Below are 24,364 nucleotides of genomic sequence, written 5' to 3' on the forward strand. Positions count from 1 at the left end.
CAGAAGTAGAGAATTGCGGCACACAGTTTCTTTTGTCTGCAATTAGTTATTTATTTATATTACATCATATAAAGTTCATGATCCAGTGCTAACCCAGAACAACAGACACACTATGATAATAGACCGCTGAGGAAGGCCGTCACTGGCCGAAACGACCGGTCGCTATTTCTCATATATGTGATTACTGTAAAACCCTTGTAAAAGGAACTGGATCATGAACTTTATATGATGTAATATAAATAAATAACTAATTGCAGACAAAAGAAACTGTGTGCCGCAATTCTCTACTTCTTCACTACGACTTACAAGTCCTTGCGGGCACCAGCAGCAACGTTGTGCGGTGCTTCACCTATACAAAACTACCCATACACAGTCATCCCGGTTACCTGGGTCAACAGTTGCGGGCATGCCTACCCTTCCCGGATAGGCTTCAACCCCAGCCAATTCACTTCCTCACCACCACTACCATTCAGACTCCCGATCTTGCCCGTTGCCCTCCCTAGTTCACGCACCTGCCTAAGCGCTCCAGAACTACACTCTTCCGGCGGACGCTCACGTTCACCCCGGTTGCCCTCCACAGGCCCGGTCCCACACATGTTAAATTTTTTTTTTTAAATTTAGATATATCACTTGGCTCCCATTTTTTTCTCGCCTGCTACGCCATTCCAGGCCACGTCCTTCGAGTTTAGGGTCCATGCACAGCCACGTTTTTCAGGCTCATGTTCCTTCTATTACATGTCTTCCGCCTGCTCCCTCATCCATGCTCACTTCCAGGTGGTTACGTTCCTGGCTCACGTTTGTTAAATTTAAATGTCTAGCTGGTTTCGTTTCCAGGATTACGTTTGTTAAGTTAATATCTAGCGGGTCATGTTTTCCAGGCTTACGTTTGTTAAGTTTATGTCTAGCCAGTCACATTTACAGGCTCACGTTTGTTAAAGTCAATGTCTAGCCGGTTACGTTTTCCAGGCTTACGTTGATTAAATTCATATCCAGCCGGTTACATTCCACGCCCTTTTTGTTAAGGTAACTCATAGCCCGCGATGTCACTCAGGTTTAGTTTATTGATCCAACCACCTCCCAGTAAGGTAGGTCGCCGGGCACCTTTCTAGACATTGCTCCTGCTCATGACATTGTGTTTTCTCCTATTATGTACTTTTCAGGCTACTTTATCATTACTGTACCTGTCGTCTGGCACGTCCAGACCACATTCGTAATTTTTCAGGCTTACGGTCATTTTCCATACGTCATCCGTGCTTTTTCAGGTTTAGGCAATCCGGATCCAGGTAAAAAACATACACTGTGCTTTCTCGCTGGCGCATCATGCCAAATTCACCACCTTTCCACGCCGCCTGCTCGCTGTCTTAAGCTTTCAGAATAACGTTTTTCTATTCTTCTTTTCACGTTTCGGTGCTTCAACATTTTCGGGTTCTTTTACCAATAATCGCTTGGCTTCATTCCACAGTGTAATCATGTCACACCTATCAGACATCGAAGACGCACTATCAGTCCCAAAAACAGCAGTTTCACAACACGCAAGCAGCACATCTTTAAGTTGCTGGACCATCCCTAAATTGATTGCCGAATTGAATAGAAGAGGGTGTCGTCATCCAGCATCCGCCCAGAAGGCCAAATTATACAGGCTTCTGGTTACAGACTCAACCACTTCATCGGTTGAGCAAGTTCCTATGTCAACAATACAACTTTCTCTGGTGCAGTTGCATTCCGCTATTAACAACATCTCCAGCTCGGTCACCAAGATACAAAATAGACTGCTTGCAGTGGAAGCCTGAGGCCCCCGCTTCCAGCTGTCCAGCCACACCCATTCCAGGTCCCTCAGCTTCCCGCTCACTCTCCCCAGGTAGGTTCTCCGATGCGCCCAACATAGCCCAGTCAGTTTGTCCCTGACAATATTAAAAGGGACATCCTAGCAGGCAAGGATGTAAACCTTGCATCCATCCTCATCGCCACCCATGACTCGCTAGACAGCAGGACCATCGCCTGCGGTGACGTTTCCATAGTGCTCAAGTCCAAAGATGCCCGTCTCAATAAGCAACTCCCCATTCCAGAGTTCGTACTCGCGTTCAGTCTTTTCAGAGACATCATACTTTTTTTTTTCTTATATAAGATATATTTTTATCAAGTTTATATGTATTCATTATTGATTTATATATGTAAAGAGCCTTTAATTAACAATTAGTATTGTCCTCCTGTTATTTAAAAAATAAATAATATTTACAAAAGGAAGCTGGACCATGCTGCAAGTTCTTGGTCATCAGTGTCTACAAGCCCTGAGCCGGACCCAGATAAATAGTGGTTATACAAGTCTTTGTCTAATGTACAGTAGTGGCCACCATCGTCTCCCCGACACCAGGGCCAGCCAGGGGAGGCTGGGTAGTATCCACTTACAGTACTGTATTCCTCATGACTTCCCACTGTAAGGCTGTGCGGTGACACCTCAGGAACTTCTGCTGCTCTCCCACTTTTTGCTATAGGAATTGCTGTATAGGAGAGCTTCGACATAATATTGCAATCATAACTACTGCTCTGCACACAGCCAAATCGGCAGAGTGAGATGTGGAGCCGGACACTGCGGTGCAGTATGTGCCGGTAGTATATAAGTATTTGTCTGATGTTAAGAATCACTATAAGAATCGCTATAAGAATCACTATAGCAACGGGATGAAGTGGCTCCATCACCAATACTGACTGCAGTTCCATGCGCCATCTGGTGTTGATAAACCAAAATTGCAACCCTGATTTTTCTCAATAGCCTTTTTACACGCTTCGGGTTTGCAAAGGAATTGGATATCGCTCTGCGCTCACGCGATTCTGAAGGGAGCGGTAGCGATGCTACATTTGTATGTTCAGCGCAGCCAGGTAGATGGAAAGAATTGGATGCTTATTTATACAGGGTCATGGATCTGGGGCACAATTACGATGGGCATGCTTTTTACGATTACCATCGTTCCTTCTCCGCAAAAGATGCCGCCGCACTAGCACAGTTTCAACACGTCACCAATTGGGCCATCATGGACATGGAGCTGTTTTGCAGACATTTCGCAGGGCTCAAGGCCCCAGCATGCGCCACCTGTCAGTCCATACTTCATTCATCCGAATGGTGTCCCAACCTGGGTTCCTCCCCTCAGGAAAAGTATTTTTCTGGTCCTCCCGGGCGCCTAAATCCATCCCAACGGTAGACAAATTAGGCAGACCCATAGTCTTTCTTGGCAAAACTCAGGTTTGCAACAATTATAATTTGTCAGTTTGTAACTACAATAAGTGTAGGGCCCTCCACGTCTGCTCGGTCTGTTTCAGGGCTCATCCTCTAACCACCTGTCCTCAAAGGTCATCAAGGAATAAATGACTAGTCGGGGTCAACGTGGACCTGTTAACATCCCTCTTACAAGACCATCACGATCTCAATTTCGTACAATTCCTAGCGTCTGGGTTCAAGAAGGGTTTTTTATACAGGGTTGGTAGCCCTGCCTCAATCCACCTGGGAGGGCCCTAACCTCCTTTCAGCACTCAGAAATTCGGATTCAGTTAATACTCTAATCCAGTCTGAATTAGAAAAGGGCTTCCTTATAGGGCCTTTTTCCATGCCCCCTTTCGATTCTTGAAGGGTCAATCCCATCAGGCTTGTAAGCAAAGAATGTTCAAATAAAACTCCCTCATCCCTTCTGAAGAATTCTCTATGCAATACTCTTCTATAGACGAGGCCATTCAGCTTATCATTCAGGTGGGCAGGGGAGCCTGGTTGCCCAAAGCCAACATTGCCGACACCTTTAAGTTGTTACCCGTTCACCCACAGCTATGAAAATTTTACGGGATCAAATGGATGGGTTGCTATTACTTTGCAAATAGTTTAACTTTTGGGTCCAAAAGCAGCCCGTGGCTTTTCGATCAACTTACCCAGGCCCTCCACTGGATTTTGGTTAATCATGCCGGGTGCTCCATGGTTATTCATTATCTGGACAATTTCTTATTAATAGAACATCCAAACCATAGTCCCGACAAACTCAACAACCTCTTAAAAGTTTTCTCCGGGTTAAAAGTCCCTGTAGCACCTTCAAAGGTCGAAGGTCCCTCCAGTTTGGTAACCTTTATGGGTATTGTATTAGACACTGAAACAATGCAAGCTAGGCTTCCAGAAGACAAATTAGTCAAGATCAAAGAGACCATTGCCAAATCAGTGACTTCCAGGACACTCACCAAATTAGAGCTGCAATCATTATTGGGGATGTTAAATTTCGCATTCCAAGGTCATGCCACAAGGCAAGGCATTCATTTCTAGACTACTCCAACTGCTCCCCACAGCCCCCGCACAGGATTACCTCATTCGCTTAGACAGCGAGGCCTTAGCCGATCTATACATGTGGAATCTCTTCTTGTCTAGTTGGAATGGCGTTTCCCTGTTTGTCCCACAATGGAGCCCCACTTCACCCACAGTCTTCACTGACGCAGCTGCATCCGGAGGGTTCGCAGCAATATACGGTAACCAATGGTTTGCAGGTTCATGGCCACCAGAGGTTTTGTCAGTCAAGGAATCTTTAAAATCCTCCCCGTTACTCGAAATTTTGCCAATAGTGGTGGCAGCTCAAGTTTGGGGTAAGCTTTGGACAAACTCCCCAGTCGCCTTCATCACAGACAACCAAGCTGTAGTTGACATGCTCACTAAAGGCAGATCAAAATCTCTGCAAATCATGCCCTTCGTTCGCAAATTTGTTTGGCTCTCCTTATATTACAATTTCCACTTCTCATGTAAGCACATCCAGGGGGCACAAAATCTAGTGGTAGATGCGTTATCATATTTCAATTTCCCCGCTTTCTTTCAGGCAATGCCAGAGGCAGAACAGACAGGACTATCCCCGCCAGCGTTCAAAACATTGACAATGGATTAATAACTCATATCTCAGCAGCCAAGTCACTTATCCACAAATCAACACTGCTAGGAATTACAAAACGGGCTGGAATACCTTTCTCCAATTCACACGCCGCCATCCCAGGAATGACATCAACAGAACCACATACATCATGGCTTTTCTAGCCTACTGTCACAAAGAGCTAAAATTTTCCCATAACACAATCAGGTTATATTTGGCCGGGGTACAGCACCAGTATATGCTAAAACACCCAGACAGCAGGTCACTGTTTGCTTCACAAGCAATCAAAGCAACCTTAAAGTGGCATACTAAAAAGAGTTCCAAGAATCCAGGTCCAGGTAGACAACCAGTTTCAGGAGAACTATTTAGAAAACTGTCCACCTCCCTAGACGGCAATACTTTTGGGCCCTATACCAGTACAATCAAAGCAGCCATGTATCTCAGCTTTCATGGCTTTTAAGACCCAGGGAGTTCACTCGCACCTCTCCCAGGGTCAAAGGCTTGTCCATAAGTCAACTGGTACGGCACAGTAATCATTTCACATTGTACCTACAGTACAGACCAAAAGTTTGGACACACCTTCTCATTCAAAGAGTTTTCTTTATTTTCATGACTGAAAATTGTAGATTCACACTGAAGGCATCAAAACTATGAATTAACACATGTGGAATTATATACATAACAAACAAGTATGAAACAACTGAAAATATGTCATATTCTAGGTTCTTCAAAGTAGCCACCTTTTGCTTTGATTACTGCTTTGCACACTCTTGGCATTCTCTTGATGAGCTTCAAGAGGTAGTCCCCTGAAATGGTTTTCACTTCACAGGTGTGCCCTGTCAGGTTTAATAAGTGGGATTTCTTGCCTTATAAATGGGGTTGGGACCATCAGTTGCATTGAGGAGAAGTCAGGTGGATACACAGCTGATAGTCCTACTGAATAGGCTGTTAGAATTTGTATTATGGCAAGAAAAAAGCAGCTAAGTAAAGAAAAACGAGTGGCCATCATTACTTTAAGAAATGAAGGTCAGTCAGTAAGCCGAAAAATTGGGAAAACTTTGAAAGTAAGGGCTATTTCAGGGATGGCCAACCTGCGGCTCTCCAGATGTTGCAAAACTACAACTCCCATCATGCCCAGTCTGCCTACAGCTATTAGGCTACCAGCAGGGATTGGTGGGAGTTGTAGTTTTGCAACAGCTGGGGAGCCGCAGGTTGGTCAGCCCTGGGCTATTTGACCATGAAGGAGAGTGATGGGGTGCTGCGCCAGATGACCTGGCCTCCACAGTCACCGGACCTGAACCCAATCGAGATGGTTTGGGGTGAGCTGGACCGCAGAGTGAAGGCAAAAGGGCCAAGTGCTAAGCATCTCTGGGAACTCCTTCAAGACTGTTGGAAGACAATTTCAGGGGACTACCTCTTGAAGTTCATCAAGAGAATGCCAAGAGTGTGCAAAGCAGTAATCAAAGCAAAAGGTGGCTACTTTTAAGAACCTAGAATATGACATATTTTCAGTTGTTTCACACTTGTTTGTTATGTATATAATTCCACATGTGTTAATTCATAGTTTTGATGCCTTCATAGTCATGAAAATAAAGAAAACTCTTTGAATGAGAAGGTGTGTCCAAACTTTTGGTCTGTACTGTATCTTCCACCAAAACTTCCCAAGTCGGGCCCCCGATAAAAATAAATTATTTCTGGATATTCAACGAGTGGTGCCCCGTGAGGGTCTTAAAAGAATTACTGTCCGTTTTAGGCAACTCCTTGCCAGACAGCCCATTACTACCCATTAAAAACTGACCTCTCACATCAACGCAGTTCATCACCCACATTCGCACGCTGGCTTTAGGTCTAGGTTTAAACTCCAAATTCATCTCTGGACATTCCTTCCGCATTGGAGCTGCTTCCTCTGCTTCTAGACATGGGGTTCCAGCCCACATCATCCGTAAAATGGGCCATTGGAAATCATCCTGTTTTGCTTGTTACGTTCCAAATCCACAGGCAGAAATATCCAAAGCTTTTTCGAGCCTGGCATTGTAAGTTGTTTTTATCATCTCAATAAATTGCTATACACTAAATGGTTTGGTTTTTGCCCCCTTATAGGCATACCCTCGCTCATGGCTAAGGGCACTCCACCAGCCTGCTCAGCTAGGTTTCGGTTTATAAGTCAGAATCGCACCTGGCCTCCAGTCAGGTTCCTCGTCCCCTGCAGCCTTGACCATGAATAGGGAAGGCTGAGTATTCAGTCTGCAATTTTGGGAGGGGCATAAGGTCTTTATATTCCCCGCCTACCAATCACCTGTGCACGTGCATTTCCGGTGCCCCACCCCCTCTTCCCCATTCTTCCATATGTCCCTACATTATGCCCCCTTATAGGCATACCCTCGCTCATGGCTAAGGGCATTCCACCAGCCATCTCAGCTAGGTTTCGGTTAGTAAGTCAGATAGCCACCTGGCCTCCAGTCAGGTTCCTCACTAAATAACGGATCCGTCACTAAATACATAAAAAATGGATCCGTCACAATTGACTTACATTGTTTTCACTGCCAGATCTGTTTACTTGTGTTTTTATGACTGGACACAAAACCACAGCTTACGGCGGTTTTGCGTCCGGTCACAAAACGGAATGCTGACAGAACGGAAGACATCCTGAACGGATCTGTCACGAACCGGCGGGTGTGAATCCACTGTGCCACATGTCCTACCTCCTCTAAGGGCATTGTCTAAGTGAACCCCTCGATCTCCACAGTACCCCTGATGGTGGGATAGACTTTCCTGAGGGGAACACCAGGTCGCTACCTCTTGAGGAGGATTGGCAGACCAGGAGGTACCTGAGCAAGATACCAGACGCACAGGCGTTGTCAGCAGGCCGAGGTGCAACAGTGCAGGACCGATGAGGCAGAGGCAAAGTCAGACAGGCAATAGGTCAGGGCAGGTGGCACAGGTAAAAGGTCAGGCAATCCGGCTCGGCAACAGGAGAGTCAAGTGAAGCAGGCAGGGATCAAACAGGTAGCAGAGTCCAGGAATACAAGTACGAGTCAGGAACACAAGCAGTTATCAATAACCTAAGCAGGACACAAGGACTTTGACACTGAGGCAACTGGGAAGGGGGCTGAGCCACTTATATATGTGCAGGAGGGCTAGGATTGGTTGGCACATGATCCAACCCATAAAACACAGGAAGTGACGCGCGCCGGCCCTTAAAGAAACTTTGCCGGAAACAAGCAGCAAGCATGCTGTGGCAGGGCTGAAAGGAAACATTGGCAGTGGATCACCGCTGAACACGGCACCCGAGACCGCAGCGGTAATCAGGGGAACAGCAGCGCACAGCAGCCGCTGTTACAGGATCTCTTTCCATTCAGAATGCATGAGGATGAAACTGAAAGTTTTTTTTTCCGGTAATGAAATCCTATGCAGGATCTCAATACTGGAAAACAGCAACGCAAGTGTGAAAGTGGCCTAAGAGTGGTACATGAGATATGCCACACAAAAGGACAGAATCCCTTTAAAAGTGAGAAAAAGGTGCACAACCCAGACAAGAAATGCAAAGAGTGAGCCCAAAGTTGGGGTGTCATTTGACATACAATATATTGATAAGAAACTTTTTTTTTTTTTTTACTTCACCTTGAAATATTGTTGAATTGCATCATATCTTTCACTCCACATTCATGTCCCCGCTGACACGTGTAATGCATCCGCATTGTGCTAACAGCTCATCAGAGATCCCAGAGCAGGACATCGTGGGTAAGGTTTCTATATCAAACTATGGCAGTGCCTAATGTAAAAAACGGACGTCTCCTCCAGTGCACTATAGTACTCTCTCCACACCCTGAGCCAACAGAAGCTACAGTGATATGTTCCTGCAGCCACAGGGCAAACCAGCAAAATATTAAATGCAGCTTTGGCTGTGAATGGAGTTAAGATGTGCATATATAGCAGAGTTAAAATACATTTCCAGTTCTTTGAAGAAAGAGGCTGTAAGGTATGAGTTTGGCTGACCAACAGAGCTTTGAGCCAAAATGTTTAAAACATACTGAAAGTGGCTTCCTTTGAGTGTCTGAAGACTAAGGCTGCAGAACTCTGTAGTACTAATGGGGGCACCCTTTTATTTATGGGGACTTTATGTTTTAAGAATACACCCAATCTTGTGCTCAATGACACGACTACCGTGGGGGAAACCCTGTCTGCACAATGCACAGGTGTCCTACACATTAGGCAGACAGTGAGGGGGAGGGGCGTATGCATGGAACTGATATCCACGACCATGTCTACATGCCGCGATGCTCAGGTCAGTGGACATGTAATTGGATAGTCCTCTTATTTCTCATAAATAAGTCACGGATTTATCACAATGTGCAAATAGTTACATTACATATTTAAGCTCTGCTAAAGCTATAAAATCAAGATAAGTAGAAGATACATAGACAAGTATTGACAGTTACTCAGCACTACATCCAGATGACATTGAAGGGTGGGGCAGGTTCTCTCCTCACAGCAGACTGGCACCCACAACAGCATGGCATTTCTAATACCCGATCAGTAAACAGTGCACATTATAGGTGGTTACCAGTGTCATTCATCGTCTCCATGAAAATGTGATGTACGCTACAGGCAGCAAGTTATAGAGCAGGAGAAGCTGAGCAGATTGATGTGTAGTTTTATGGGAAGTGATTCCATGAGCGTCTAGGTCTCTTCCTAGGCCAGTGACGTCACTACTCAGGTCACGTAGCCTAGGTGCAGCTCAGTCCCATTCAAATGAATGGGAAGAAGCATAGAATACAATGTACACCACTCGTGTTTAGTGCGGATCCGTCATGGATCTGCACAGACAGATCCGTTCAGATAATATAACCGCATGCATCCGTTCAGAACGGATCAGTTTGTATTATCTTGAACATAGCGAAGACGGATCCATCTTGAACACCATTAAAAGCCAATGGGGGACGGATCCATTTTCTATTGTTCCAGATTGTGTCATAGAAAACGGATCTGTCCCCATTGACTTACATTGTGTGTCGGAACGGATCTGTTTGGCTCAGTTTCATCAGATGGACAACAAAACGCTGCAGGTGTTTTGGTGTCCACCTCAAAAGCGGAATGGAGGCAAACTGAGAGGATCCTCAGAATGCATTAGGGCAAAACTGATCCGTTTTGGACCGCTTGTGAGAGCCCTTAACGGATCTCACAAATGGAAAAGCCTAAGCTGTTAAGAGCTGAAGCGCTTACTGTACCTCTGAGTGCAGCAGCTTCTTCAAACAGCTGATCCGCAGAGGAGCCGGTAGTCAGACCCCCGATGATCTGATATTGATAGGTCATCATTATCTAATTCCCAGATAACCCCTTTAATTGGAAGGGAGGAACTGTGAAGAACATCAGTTTTATAGGAGACTACACCGTTAAGTCACATTATTATGACCACTAGTTAATATCCATGTGCAGCATGGACAGCAGGTAGACGGGCTGGGAGTGACTCAATAAGGTCCTGGTCGCTTGTCACAGGGATCTGAAGCCATGCTGACTGCAGAGAATCCCACAGCTGCTAGAGGGGGCAATGGGGGGAGGAGCCATAGAGTGAACATGACGATCGGGGTGGTCCTACAAATGATCAAATGGGTTCAAGTCTGGGGAATTAGGGGGCCAGGGTAGTACTTGGAAGTCTTGGTGATGCTCTTCCAACCAACATTGGACGTTTCAAGCTGTATGACTTGGTCAAATTGTCTTGCTGAAAGATCCCATCCACCCCAGGAAAGACAATCAGCATGTATGGGTGTATGTGATCTGCAAGGATGGATTCATACCCTAATCGGTTGACAGTGCCTTGCACATGGATGAGTGGGCCCAGAGAATGCCACAAAAACACTCCCCAGACCATAACACTGCCACCACCAGCTTGTGTTCTTCCAGCAATGGTTGGAAGGTGTTTTTCTCCTGATGTTTCTTGTCTGACAAGAAAATGTCCATCCATTCCATGAAGCAGAAAATGTGCCTCATCGGAGAAGGCAACCATTTTCCAATAAATGGAAGTCCAATTCTGATACAACAGCTAAAACTGAAGCCTTTTCTGCCGATACAACTTTGTTAGCGGAGGTACAGTGACCATTCATCTGCTTTTCATCCCCATACACAGAAGGGTTCGTTGAGCTGTTATTTTAGACACACCTCAGGTGCTTCATTTTGGTGGTGGGCTGCTCCACTGCAGCGTGTTGGTCTACCCTCACATCAATGGCACGTGGTGCTACGCAGTTTCCACATTATTTATAACGGTGCCATTTGTCCACTGACGATACACTTTCACCACAGCCCAGACCAGTTCACAAACTGCGCAGTTTGAGAAATATATTACCCTTAGCCCGAAAACCAATCCCATCCCTTTTTGCAACTCTGATAAATTGCCCCTTTTACCCATGACAGCAACGTGAGATATGTGTGCCGACAGCCTATCACACACCTCATATACAGACCAGGCCAGCTCACCACACGTGACTTTCTTCATGAGCTACACACTGCAGACGTCAAAAGTAGTAAGTGGCAATAATGTGACTCGACTGTGTACAAGGATATAGAGGGGTATTTACTAAAGAGGTTATCTGAAGAAGGAAGGGGGGCAGTCCACCCTGGGTGCCAGCTGTTAGGGGGGTGCAGGATGCAGATAGAGGTGATCATTGCTAGACCGCAGTGGAGCTGGTGGGCCTTTCATTTACTGACCGCTCAGCTCACGCGCTCCTTCCCACCTCCAGGCCGGCTGCTTCACCATTCAGTCCTTCAGATTCCACTGCAAGACTGTATTGGAGGAGCCTGTAGGCAGAGAATCAGCCTGTGCACTGCTCTAACACAGTACTGCAGCGCGATCTGTGCCTGTAGGGGAGCACTGGAGGGAATCAGATCATCAGGAACGGGACAAGGTGAGTACAGTTACTACTGTTTTTTTTATTAACACTGAGGGGGCAAAGAGAGGGCATAATTACTGTGATTGGGGCACAGAGGGCATAACTACTGTGAGGTGGAAAAATGAAGGCATAACGACTGTGAGGGACACTATTTTTTTTAAAGTAAGTGAGGAAGGGGGGTGATAGAGAAAAAAACAGCCCTGGGTGCCAAACACCCTAGGCACACCACTGTTTCTTTTAGAGTTGTTGCGATACCAAATTTTTGATTCGGTTTCGATACCATGAAAAAGTATTGCGATACTCGATACCATTCGATACCACGCAAAAAAAATAAACAAAAAAAGCCACGTGCATTCCTCATTTTTAAAAATGGCGAATCGCGCAGTTTTTATTTTATTTTTTCTGTTCCGGCATTCACCACCTAGATTTTTTTTTTATATTTTAATAGTTTGGACTTTTCTGACGTGGCGATGTAATATGTTTATTTATATATTTTATATGTGAAATTGGGAAAAGGGGGGTGATTTATACTTCATATTTTAGTGTTTTTTTTTTTTTCACTTTTTATTTAATAACTATTTCCCCCCTTAGGGGCTAGAACCTGGGATCTTTCATCCCTTTTCCTATTCACCCTGATAGATCTCTATCAGGGTGAATAGGACTCCACACTGTCCCTGCTGCTCTGTGCTTTGTGCACACAGCATCAGGGATGTTACCATGGCAACCAGGGCTTCCTGGCTGCCATGGTAACCGATCGGAGCCCCAGGCTTACACAGCTGGGGCTCCGATCAGAAGCTGCCACTGCACCACCAATGAGGGGGAGTGGAGAGGTCCCTGTGGCCACTGCCACCAATGATTTTAATACTGGAGGGCTGAGAGGGGCCGGCGCACTGTGCCACCAATGATTTTAATGGGATGGGGGGATTGAGGGGGGGGGCACACTGCACCACCAATGATTTTACCCCTTTATACAGGAGGCGGGTACTAGCAGATCAGCGGCAGTTAACTGCCGCTGATCGCAGCTCCCTGTCAGGGGCAGGGTGCCGGCAATGCGATTCTGCTGCCGGCACCCGCCTCCTGTATGTGTTAAAGACTACTGTATATGAGTCCAGACTTTCACTATTAGGCCACACAGAGCGGCGCCCAGCGATGTCTCAGCACTCACCATTTAGTCCTGGGCGCCGCTCCGTTCGCCCGCAGTGCCCCATTACTGTCTCCTCTCCTGCTCCACATGCTGCTGATTACTATCGGAGCGATGGGAGGAGACATCAGCTTCACTAGTGGGCGTTCCTTCTCCCTGGCTGTAGCGCTGTCCAATCGCAGCGCAGGAAGAAGGAACGCCCACTAGTGAAGCTGATGTCTCCTCCCATCGCTCCGATAGTAATCCTATCATTGGTGGCGCAGTGCGCCCGCCCCTCCTCCGCCCCTCTCTTCTCATTGCCGCCCCTCCTCCACCCCCTCTCTTCTCATGGCCGCCCCTCCTCCGCCCCTCTCTTCTCATTGCCGCCCCTCCTCCGCCCCTCTCTTCTCATTGGTGGCAGCGGCAGCAGCACAGGGGGAGGGAGGACAGCTTCCTTCTCCCCGTGCTGCTGAGAGAGAACATGAGCGCGCCGATAGCAGCGCGCTCATGTTCAGAGATACTAGACTGCGCAGAAGCGCAGCCCAGTATCGAAAAAAACGGAAATCCCGGTATCGTATCGATACCGGGACAAAAGTATCGATTGGGTATCGAAATTTCGATACCCGCAACAACCCTAGTTTCTTTTATTCAAATTTGTCAGGTATGTGCCCGGGCCCCTGCTTCATATCAAAGAATGCCCTCCCTGACCTGGCAATACAAATTGTTATTTTCAAAGGTTTTATTTTAAGAAAGTGAGGGTGAGGGCCCCAGTCAGTTCTAGCTACGCCACTGTAGGCATTCATTTAACCCCTTAAGGACCGGGCTCATTTTCACCTTAAAGGGATTCTGTCATGAGATTTTACCCCTATAACTTAAAAATATGCTTATGTCCTGAGTAATAAGAGTCCTAAGCTGGCCTTATTAAACTTCACTGTGGCTCTATTTGCCCAAAAAACTGGTTTTTATAACCTGTCAATCACTCACTTAATGTGCCCAAGGGGAGGTCCGTTAATAAAGGGTGGCCGGCTGCACCCCTCGCCGCCCGGTGCCGGCTTCCCTGTCTTCTGCGCCACCTTCTACAGCTCAGCGCTGCCTCCGCAATCCTACCTGTCCCTCTGCCAGATCCCGCGCCTGCACACTAGGCTCAGCCTGAGGCGCTGCGGACTCCTGGCAGCAGCTTCGTTTTACAGCGAGTTCCAACAAGCAAAAACCAATGCTTACCTATCGGCATGGTTCTCACCTGAGCGTTTTACAGCGCGTATGATCGCGCTGTAAACCGCCTGACGCCCCAAGAAGTACAGGAGCTTCTTTGGGGCATCTTGTCACGCGTTCCCGTACATAGACTTCCGGGAACGCGCGACAATGGGCGTTCGCTTGTTCCGGAGCCGCGATTGTAAACGCGCATACAGAGCGCTTCATCCCGTATGCTCAGGTGTGAACGCAGCGTTAAAGGGAACCTGTCACCATGATTTTGCGCATAGAGCTGGGGACATGGGCTGCTAGATGGCCACTAGCACATCTGCAGTACCCAGGTCCCACAGCTCTCTGCGCTTTTATTGTGTTAAAAAACAGTTTTGAGTGATATGCAAATGACCTGATATGAGTCCTGTAGCCGGAGATGAGTCAAGCCGGAAAGAAGCCCAGCACCGCCCCGCGTCCTCCGATTCTCCTCCTTGCCGGCTGACGTCACAGAGCTGGAGCGCCGAAATCTCGCGATGCGCGAGCTAGCGCATGCGTAGTTCGTTCCCTGTGCTGATGCCAGCACAGGGAATGAACATGATGCCGACACTGCGCATGCGCTAGCTCGCGCATCGCGAGATTTCGGCGCTCTCCAGCTCTGTGACGTCAGCCGGCAAGGAGGAGAATCGGAGGACGCGGGGCGGTGCTGGGCTCCTTTCCGGCTTGACTCATCTCCGGCTACTGGATCATTTCAGGTAATTTGCATATCACTCAAAACTGTTTTTTAAACACAATAAAAGCGCAGAGAGCTATGGGGACTGGGTATTGCAGATGTGCTAGTGGCCATCTAGCAGCCCATGTCCCCAGCTCTATGCCAAAATCATAGTGACAGGTTCGCTTTAAGGACCGGGCTCATTTTTTGCAAATCTGACCAGTGTCACTTTATGTGTGAGATTGTTTTTTCGTCACATATTGTACTTCATGACACTTAAAATGAAGTAAAAAAAAAAAATTTTTATTATAAAAAAAAATCCAAATTTACCCAAAATTTGGAAAAATTAGCAAGTTTCCAAGTTTCTATTTCTCTACTTCTATAATACATAGTAATACCTCAAAAAATAGTTATTACTTTACATTCCCCATATGTCTACTTCATGTTTGGATCATTTTGTGAATGATATTTTATTTTTTGGGGGACATTACAAGGCTTAGAAATTTAGAAGCAAATCTTGAAATGTTTCAGAAAATTTCTAAAACCCACTTTTTCAGGACCAGGTCAGGTCTGAAGTCACTTTGCGAGGCTTACATCATATAACACCCCTAAATGACCCCATTTTTACAAACTACACCCCTCAAGGTATTCAAAACTGATTTTACAAACTTTGTTAACCCTTTAGGTGTTTCACAACATTAATGGAAAAATAGAGATAACATTTCAAATTTAACTTTTTTGGCAGATTTTCCATTTTAATAATTTTTTTCCCAGTTACAAATAGGGATGTCCCGATACCATTTTTTTAAGACAGAGTACGAGTACCGATACTTTTATTAAGTACTCACCGATACCAATTACCGATACCAATTATGGTGTGGTAATGTTTTTACAACAAATTCCAATTTAATTTAGTCATAGGGGAGATTTATCAAACCTTGTACAAAGAAACAGCGGTGCAGATTGCTGATAGCAATGAAAAAATTAAAGCAGGAATTTGGTTGCTATGGACAACTGCTTTACTTTTTCTTTGTACAAGGGTTAATAAATGGGCATATATACAGTGTTTCCCAAACCACTGTGCCACCAGCTGTTGCAAAACTACAACTCCCAGCCTTCTGGGAGGTGTAGTTTTGCAACAGGAGGAGGCACACTGGTTGAGGATCACTATTATATGCCCATCCCCCCACACCTTATTTTATTATTCACTGTTTATCTGTTTTAACATTAAAAATGGAGAGAATTAACTGAATTTCTCCTCCATTTCATGCACCATACCACCTGGCCTGCTGCAATCCTGGCCATGCAGTTGCACCAGAGTACTGGGAGGAAGTGGCTTTAACTTCCTCCCAGTGCTAGGCAACCGCATCAGCTTGGGACACGCTGCCCTCCCCACGCTGATCTGCTGGGAGCAGCGGACACTGCCGCCCGGAAGTGAAGATGGGACACACCGCACCGCTGATCTGGGACATGGGACCGCATCACGGCCATTAGGTATCAGCGACATTTGCACGAGTACAAGTACTCGTGCAAATGTCCGGTATCGGCCCCGATACCGATACTGGTATCAGGACATCCCTAGTGTAAAGCAAGGGTTAACAGCCAAACAAAACTCAATATTTATGGCTCTGATTCTGTAGTTCACAGAAACACCCCATATGTGGTTGTAAACTGCTGTACGGGCACACGGCAGGGCGCAGAAGGAAAGGAATGCCATACGGTTTTTGGAAGGCAGATTTTGCTGGACTGGTTTTTTAGCACCATGTCCCATTTGAAGCCCCCCTGATGCCCCCCTTCGAGTAGAAACTCCAAAAAAGTGACCCCATTTTAGAAACTACGGGATAGGGTGGCAGTATTGTTGGTACTAGTTTAGGGTACATATGATTTTTGGTTGCTCTATATTACACTTTTTGTGAGGCAAGGTAACAAGAAATAGCTGTTTTGGCACCGTTTTTATTTTTTGTTACTTACAACATTCATCTGACAGGTTAGATCATGTGGTATTTTATAGAGCAGGTTGTCACGGATGCGACAATACCAAATATGACTACTTTTTTGGTTGTTTGTTTTAGATAAAGCATTTAAAAAATTTAAAAATTATTATTGAGTGTCTCCACATTCTGAAAGCCATAGTTTTAGTATTTTTTAGGCGACAGTCTTGTGTACACGCTCATTTTTTTTCAGGGTGAGATAACGGTTTGATTGGCACTATTTTGGGGTGCGTATGACTTTTTGATCGCTTGCTATTACACTTTTTTTTTTAATGGTATTCACCTGAGGGGTTAGGTCATGTGATATTTTTATAGAGCAGGTTATTACGGATGCGTCGATACCTAACATATATACTTTTTTTTATTATTTATGTAAGTTTTACACAATGATTTCATTTTTTAAACAAAAAAAAAATATCATGTTTTAGTATCTCCAAGTCTGAGAGCCATAGTTTTTTCAGTTTTTGGGCGATTATCTTGGGTAGGATATGATTTTTGCGGGATGAGATGCCGGTTTGATTGGTACAATTTTGGGGTGCATATCACTTCTTGATCGCTTCCTATTACACTTTTTGGTGACAAAAATTGCTTTTTTGAAACAGCTTTTTTTTTTTTTTATACGGTGTTCACCTGAGGTGTTAGGTCATGTGGTATTTTTATAGAGCAGGTGTTTACGGACGCGGCGATACCTAATATGTATACTTTTTTTTTTTTTACATTTAACACAATAAAAGCATTTCTGAAACACAAAAAATATCATGTTTTAGTGTCTCCATAGTCTGAGAGCTATAGTTTTTTTTATTTTTTGGACAATTGCCCTATGTAGGGGCTCATTTTTTGCAGGATGAGGTGACGGTTAGATTGGTACTATTTTTGATCGCTTGGTGTTTTTTTACACAGTTTTTATTTTTTATGGTGTCTATCGGACGGGGTGGATCATGTGATATATTTATAGAGCCGTTCGTCATGGACTCGGCGATACCTAATATGCGCATTTTTTCTTTTTTTTCAATTTTTTATTAGAAAATCAGGGGAAAGGGGCTGTATTGTAATGCATTGCCTGTTCGGGTACTACAGTGAGTAGTACACAAACAGGTTGCCTAGGAGACCCCGCCTGATGCTGGATCTCCTGTGCACCCGTAGAAGGCAGGTCCAGATGCCGTGTAGGGCATTGGGCAGCCTCTGCATGGCATCTGGCTGCCTTGTCACACATCGGGTCCATGCCACAGCAGCGCGGGGACTCGATGCGCTCACTCACCCAATGCAAACCACAGCGATGCCAGCGGATACAGCAGGGGCCCGGCTACCAGGGACTGCCGGACCCCTGCAGTGATCGGGCGCGCACCGCTCCGGTGCCAGCCCGATCTTCCAGCCGTGCATGTACGGCGGAATGCATTCTGGCAATGCATCCCCTGCCGTACATGTACGGCGTTCTGCGTTAAGGGGTTAAATAGTTTTTCCACAAATTCTATACTGGTAACCTCAGGATAGGTCATCAATATCTGATCAGTGGAGGACCATCCCCAGCCATCAGCCAAGGATGGCTGCGGTGTTCTGGTGAGAGCTGACAGCTAATCAAGCACAGCGCCGTACCTTATATAGTGGCTGTGCTTGGTATTGCAGCTCAGGCCCATTCACTTTAAATGGAACGGAGCTGCAACTAGGTCATGTCACCAATGAACGCGACTCCACTGACCTAGGGAGCGGCTGCAGCACTCATGTGAGCCTCTTTACAAAGCCGATCGGCGGGGGTGTCAGGAGTCTTGTGGAGCCTGGTGTTTCCAGCGCTGTGTGCTCAGCTTCACTGGATGAGAAATGTGATGTACCAATCAGAGGCCTCAGTGCTGACAGGCGCAGGAACGGCGCGTGGTGCTGAGACTCTGGAACAGATCTGCCCCCTGGTCCCATATGACTGAATATTAGGACCCCTGATTAGCGATAAGCAAACCCGAACTTTGCGAGCTCGGGTACTCAGACTTTTTCACTTTAGTCCCTGATCTGGTGATTTTATTATTTTCCGTTATAACATGGCTATATCAGAAAATAATAGCATAGGTTAGAAAAAAAAAAAAACCTCACCTCATCATTGATCGCGCTGCAGCAGTCCTTTTTATCGTCATTCAGCAGGACCTGCGATGTGCGCGATTGACATCACCGTCTTTTGCATTCTGTCATTATGCTATTATTTTCCGATATAACCATGTTATACCGGAAAATAATAAAGTGAAGTTCGGGTCCCCATTGACTTCAATGGGGTTGAAGTTCGGGTCCGTAACCTGAATTTTGACCTGAAGTTCAGCCGAAACCAACTTCCACAGGTCGCTCACCCCTACCCCCGATGCCAGAACCACCACAGGACAGCCTGGCTGCAGCAGTAATGGCGGCAGATACAGCAGCAGTAAGTGGAGCGTGTGCTGCTGCTGAGAGACGTGTCCACGGCTGCCATGACCCGGATGTAGTGCGCTGTGCGGCCTCTAGGCGGCGCACCGCCCGCGGATATACTGTGACACACAAGCCGTAGCTCGCAGACGCCGAGCCCGTGACGTCATAGAGCCAGCAGAAGCCGCAGCCTCTCCGCACTGACATGGCGCCTATGGGCATCCGCCTGTCCCCCTTGGGCATCGGGGTGTTCTGTCTGCTCGGGCTGGGGGTGCTCTACCATGTGTACTCGGGGTTCCTCACCTGGCGCTTCTCCGCCTTCCATCCTGGGGGAGCGGGCGGGGGACACGGTGGACCTGCGGGAGCTGCTGGCGGTGCGGTGCGGGCTGCAGAATTGGGCGGTGTAGAGGTGAAGGCTGTGCGGGAGAGCAACAAGCTGAACGAGAACACGAAGAGCAAGACCCGGGAGGGCGCGGACGAGAAGATGACCCGCGGGGACCTGCTGTCTAACCGGAAAATGGGCGAATCTGATCAAGAACTCCTTCCCGGGGGTACAAGTGAGTGCGGACAGGATCGTGGTGACGTCATGGCTGTAGCGGTGCAAGCCGGGTCTCTCATCCAATCAGATCGCTTCTTATGTTTCTAACCACAGCGCGAGTTATGAGAGTAGCGATCTGATTGGTTATCCACTTGCTTTCATTTCTATGTGTGGCCCTTGCAGCTTGCAGTACCCTGGGGCCCTGTGATGTGAGCTGGCTGGCGTCCCTGTCATATAGCCTGCAGGTGGAGCTGTCTGTGCCACATTCTGTACAATGGCTACATACAAGTATCCTAGCTTCCAAAAATGTTAGGCCTTGTGATGTCACCTCCAGGGTAACTTATGTCACAGGGGTTTCCGTCAGCAATTCTACATTACCTGGATAGTGACAAATTTTACTTTCTGATATAGATTTCAAAACCTCTGCTTGCTGTCAGTTAATGAATGGAAACATTGTCGTTTGAACCACATAGGCCTTGTGCACATTTTTTGTGGATTGCCCACGGACCCATTCATTTCCAGGGGTCCGCCAAAAAAAAGTCATGCTATTGGCAAAGTATAGAACATTTCATATTCTGGTCCATTTTGTGGACGAGAATAGCCATTTCTATTAATGGGACTGAGAACAATGTGCACATGGAAGGTGTCTGTATTTTGCGCCGCCGCGGTTTACAGACTTCAAAACAGATGGTCGTGAACATTTAAATGTCCGAGACTGACTTTCTATCTAAAGACCCCTTTACACAGCGATAGATGGGAGCAGTTATGGGGAAGGGCATTCCTAGGAACACTCGTTCCTGATAATTGCCACTGATCATCGCTGATGCGGACAACAAAATCCAGTGATCTGCTGCCCACAAACAATGATCTCCATGAAGATGCATGAAATTAAACAGCTCTCACCTCCACTAAGGATCAGGAAATTATCAGAAGCAAATAGTTCCTGATAATTGCCTGTTCAGTCAGCCCGTGTGAAGACTTTAACCCTTCAAGACCAAGCCACATTTTGCAAATCTAGTAGTAGAGAATTGCGGCACACACAGTCTTTTATCTGCAGTTAAAGGAGTATTCCCATCTTAGACAATGGGGGCATATCGCTAGGATATGCCCCCATTGTCCGATAGGTGCGGGTCCCACCTCTGGACCCGCACCTACAAGGAGGACAGAGCGGGGAGAGTTGTGGTCCACCACCAGGCGCAGCTCTCCGCCTCTCCCATTGAAGTGAATGGGAGCGCACCGCGCTTGCGCGGCCACTGCTCCCATACATCTCTATGGGGCCGACGGAAATAGACGAGCCAGCGCGCAGCTATTTTCGGCTGCTCTATAGAAATGAATGGAGGCTGGCTGCGCCCTCCGCACCGGTCAAACAATGGGGGCATATCCTAGCGATATATCCCATTGTCTAAGGTGGGAATACCCCTTTAATGATATTTTTCTTGGTATTACATCACATAACGTTCATGATCCAGTTATATCATAGGATATTTAAAGTGATCACATTCAATAGATATAGTGACCGGACGTTTCGGCCCTTGAAGGCCTTCTTCAGCGGTCTATTATCATGATGTGCTGCCTGTCAGGAATGGCGCTGGATCATGTAATACCAATAAAACATTATTTACTGCAGATAAGAGACTGTTGTGCCGCAATTCTCTACTATTTGGCTACGACTTAAAGTCTTTGGCACCAGTGACCACGGTGTGCGGTGCTCCACCTCTACAACCCATTCTGCTAATCTGACATGTTTCACTTTATAGCGGTAATAACTCTGGGAACGCTTTTACTTGGGGCTCTTTCACACTTGCGTTGTTGGGTTCCGGCATAGAGTTCCGTCGTCGGGGCTCTATGCCGGATGAATCCTGATCAGGATTATCCCCATGCATTCTGAATGGAGAGAAATCCGTTCAGGATGCATCAGGATGTCTTCAGTTCCGGAACGGAACGTTTTTTGGCCGGAGAAAATACCGCAGCATGCTGCGCTTTTTGCTCCGGCAAAAATCCTGAACACTTGCGCAAGGCCGGATCCGGAATTAATGGCCATTGAAAGGCATTAATCCGGATCCGGCCTTAAGCTAAACGTCGTTTCGGCGCATTACCGGATCCGACGTTTAGCTTTTTCTGAATGGTTACCATGGCTGCCGGGACGCTAAAGTCCTGTTAGCATGGTAAAGTGTAGTGGGGAGCGGGGGAGCAGTATACTTACCGTCCGTGCGGCTCCCGGGGCGCTTCAGAGTGAGTCAGGGCGCCCCACGTGCATGGATGACTTGTCGCATGGATCACGTCATCCATGCGCATGGGGCGCTCTGACGTCATTCTGGAGCGCCCCGGGACCTGCACGGACGGTAAGTATACTGCTCCCCCGCTCCCCACTACTACTATGGCAACCAGGACTTTAATAGCGTCCTGGCTGCCATAGTAACACTGAACGCATTTGAAGACGGCTCCGTCTTCAATGCTTTCAGTTCACTTTCGTTTTTCCGTATCGGCGGGCACCTCCGGCAAATGGAGTACACGACGGATCCGGACAACGCAAGTGTGAAAGAGGCCTAATATAAGCGATTCTGAGATTGTTTTCTCATGACGTACTTCATGTTAGTGGTAAATTTTAGTCAATATGTTTCACCTTTTTATTTATAATTATTTTTTTTTAAATGTACAGAAAAGTGGAAGAATTTGAATGTCTCTGCTTTATAGCAGATTGTGATCCCTCATAAAATAGTTGTTACTGTACATTTCCCAGATGTCTACTTTGTTTGCATCATTTTGTAAACGTCATTTTATTTTTTTAGGACCACTTCAGTATGAAGTCACTTTGTAGGGCTTACATAGTAGAAACCACCCATAAATGACCCCATTTTAGAAACTACACCCTTCAAGTTATTCAAAACTGGTTTACACACTTTAACCCTTTAGGTTTTCCACAAGAATGAAAGGAAAATAAGGTGAAATTTCAAATTGTATCTTTTTCCCCCCCCCATAACACAGCAAGGTAACAGCCAAACAAAACTCAATATTTATTACCCTGATCTGCAGTTTACAGAAACACCCCATATGTGGTCGTAAACTGCTGTACGGGTACACAGCAGGGCGCAGAAGGAAAGGAACGCCATATGGGTTTTGGAGGGCAGATTTCACTGGGATAATTTTAAGTTGCCATGTCACATTTGAAGACCCCTTTATGCACCCTTAGAGTAGAAACTCCCAATAAGTGACCCCATTTTGTAAACTACGGATGAGGTGACAGTTTTATTGGTACTATTTTGGGTACATACGATTTTTTTTATTGCTCAATATTGCGCTTTTGTGAGGCAAGTCAACCAAAAAATGGCTGTTGCAGCACAGTTTTTATTTTTATTTTTTTACGGAGTTCTCCTGACAGGATAGTTTATGTGTTGCTTTTATAGAGCAGATTGAAACGGATGCGACAGTACCAAATATGTGTATTTTTGTTGTTGTTTCAGTTTTACATAATAAAGCATTTTGAAAACAAAAATAATGTTTTTGTGTCTTCATTTTCTGAAAGCTACATTTCTTTTATTTTTCTGCAGATCGTCTTGTGCAGGGGCTCTTTTTTTTTGCAGGAAGAGCTACCGTTTTTGGGTACATATGTATATTTATTTTATAATTCATTATGACACTTTTTTTGGGCAAGGTGACCAAAAAAATGGCTGTTTTGCACAATTTAATATTTTTTTTTTACAGCGTTCAACTGAGGGGTACATCAATGATATTTTTATTGAGCAGGTTTTACGGACGCAGCGATACCTAATATGTATTTCAGTTTTGCACTATAAAAGCATTTTTGAAAGAAATCATGTTTTAGGTCCATTCACACGTCCGTAATTTGGGTCGCATCTGTTCGCAATTATACGCATTCCCTCATGTACATGTATGTGACATGCGGTAAAGGGGTTAAAGGGAACCTGTCACCGGGATTTTGTGTATAGAGGTGAGGACATGGGTTGCTAGATGGCCGCTAGCACTTCCGCAATACCCAGTCCCCATAGCTCTGTGTGCTTTTATGGTGTAAAAAAACTGTGTCCTGTATGTGAGATGAGTCAGGGACAGGACTCATCTCTGGTTAATTTGCATATGTATCAAATATTTTTTTTTTTTTTTTACACAATAAAAGCACCCAGAGCTATGGGGACTGGGTATTTGCGGATGTGCTAGCGGCGATCTAGCAACCCATGTCCTAACCTCTATACACAAAATCCTGGTGACAGGTTCCCTTTAACCCCTTAAGGACTCAGCCCTATTTCACCTAAGGACCAGGCCATTTTTTGCAAATCTGACCAGTGTCACTTTAAGTGCTGATAACATTAAAACGCTTTGACTTATCCATGCCATTCTGAGAATGTTTCTTCGTCACATATTGTACTTCATGACACTGGTAAATGGTAAATGAAGTAAAAAAAAAAATATTTTATTTATAAAAAAATACCAAATTCACCAATAATTTTTACAAAATTTCCAAGTTTCAATTTCTCTACTTCATAATACATAGTATACCTCCAAAAATAGTTATTACTTTACATTCCCCATATGTCTACTTCATGTTGGATCATTTTGGGAATGATATTTATTTTTTGGGATGTTACAAGGCTTAGATGTTATAGAAGCAAATCTTGAATTTTCAAAACCAATTTTTAGCGACCAGTTCTGGTCTGAAGTCACT

General features: G+C 45.8%; 1 protein-coding gene across 1 annotated transcript in view; it reads left to right on the top strand.

The window, feature by feature from the left end:
- The first annotated feature begins 19,277 nt into the window (after positions 1 to 19,277).
- Positions 19,278 to 24,364, top strand: part of BPNT2 (3'(2'), 5'-bisphosphate nucleotidase 2) — a 33,599-nt gene continuing 28,512 nt past the window's right edge. The window contains 2 exon segments of the mRNA XM_040432741.1: positions 19,278 to 19,668; positions 19,670 to 19,705. Of these exon segments, the coding sequence (XP_040288675.1) occupies positions 19,354 to 19,668; positions 19,670 to 19,705 (351 nt within the window). The 5' untranslated portion in view covers positions 19,278 to 19,353.

Source organism: Bufo bufo, chromosome 5, assembly GCF_905171765.1.
Source record: "Bufo bufo chromosome 5, aBufBuf1.1, whole genome shotgun sequence".
Taxonomy (NCBI): domain Eukaryota; kingdom Metazoa; phylum Chordata; class Amphibia; order Anura; family Bufonidae; genus Bufo; species Bufo bufo.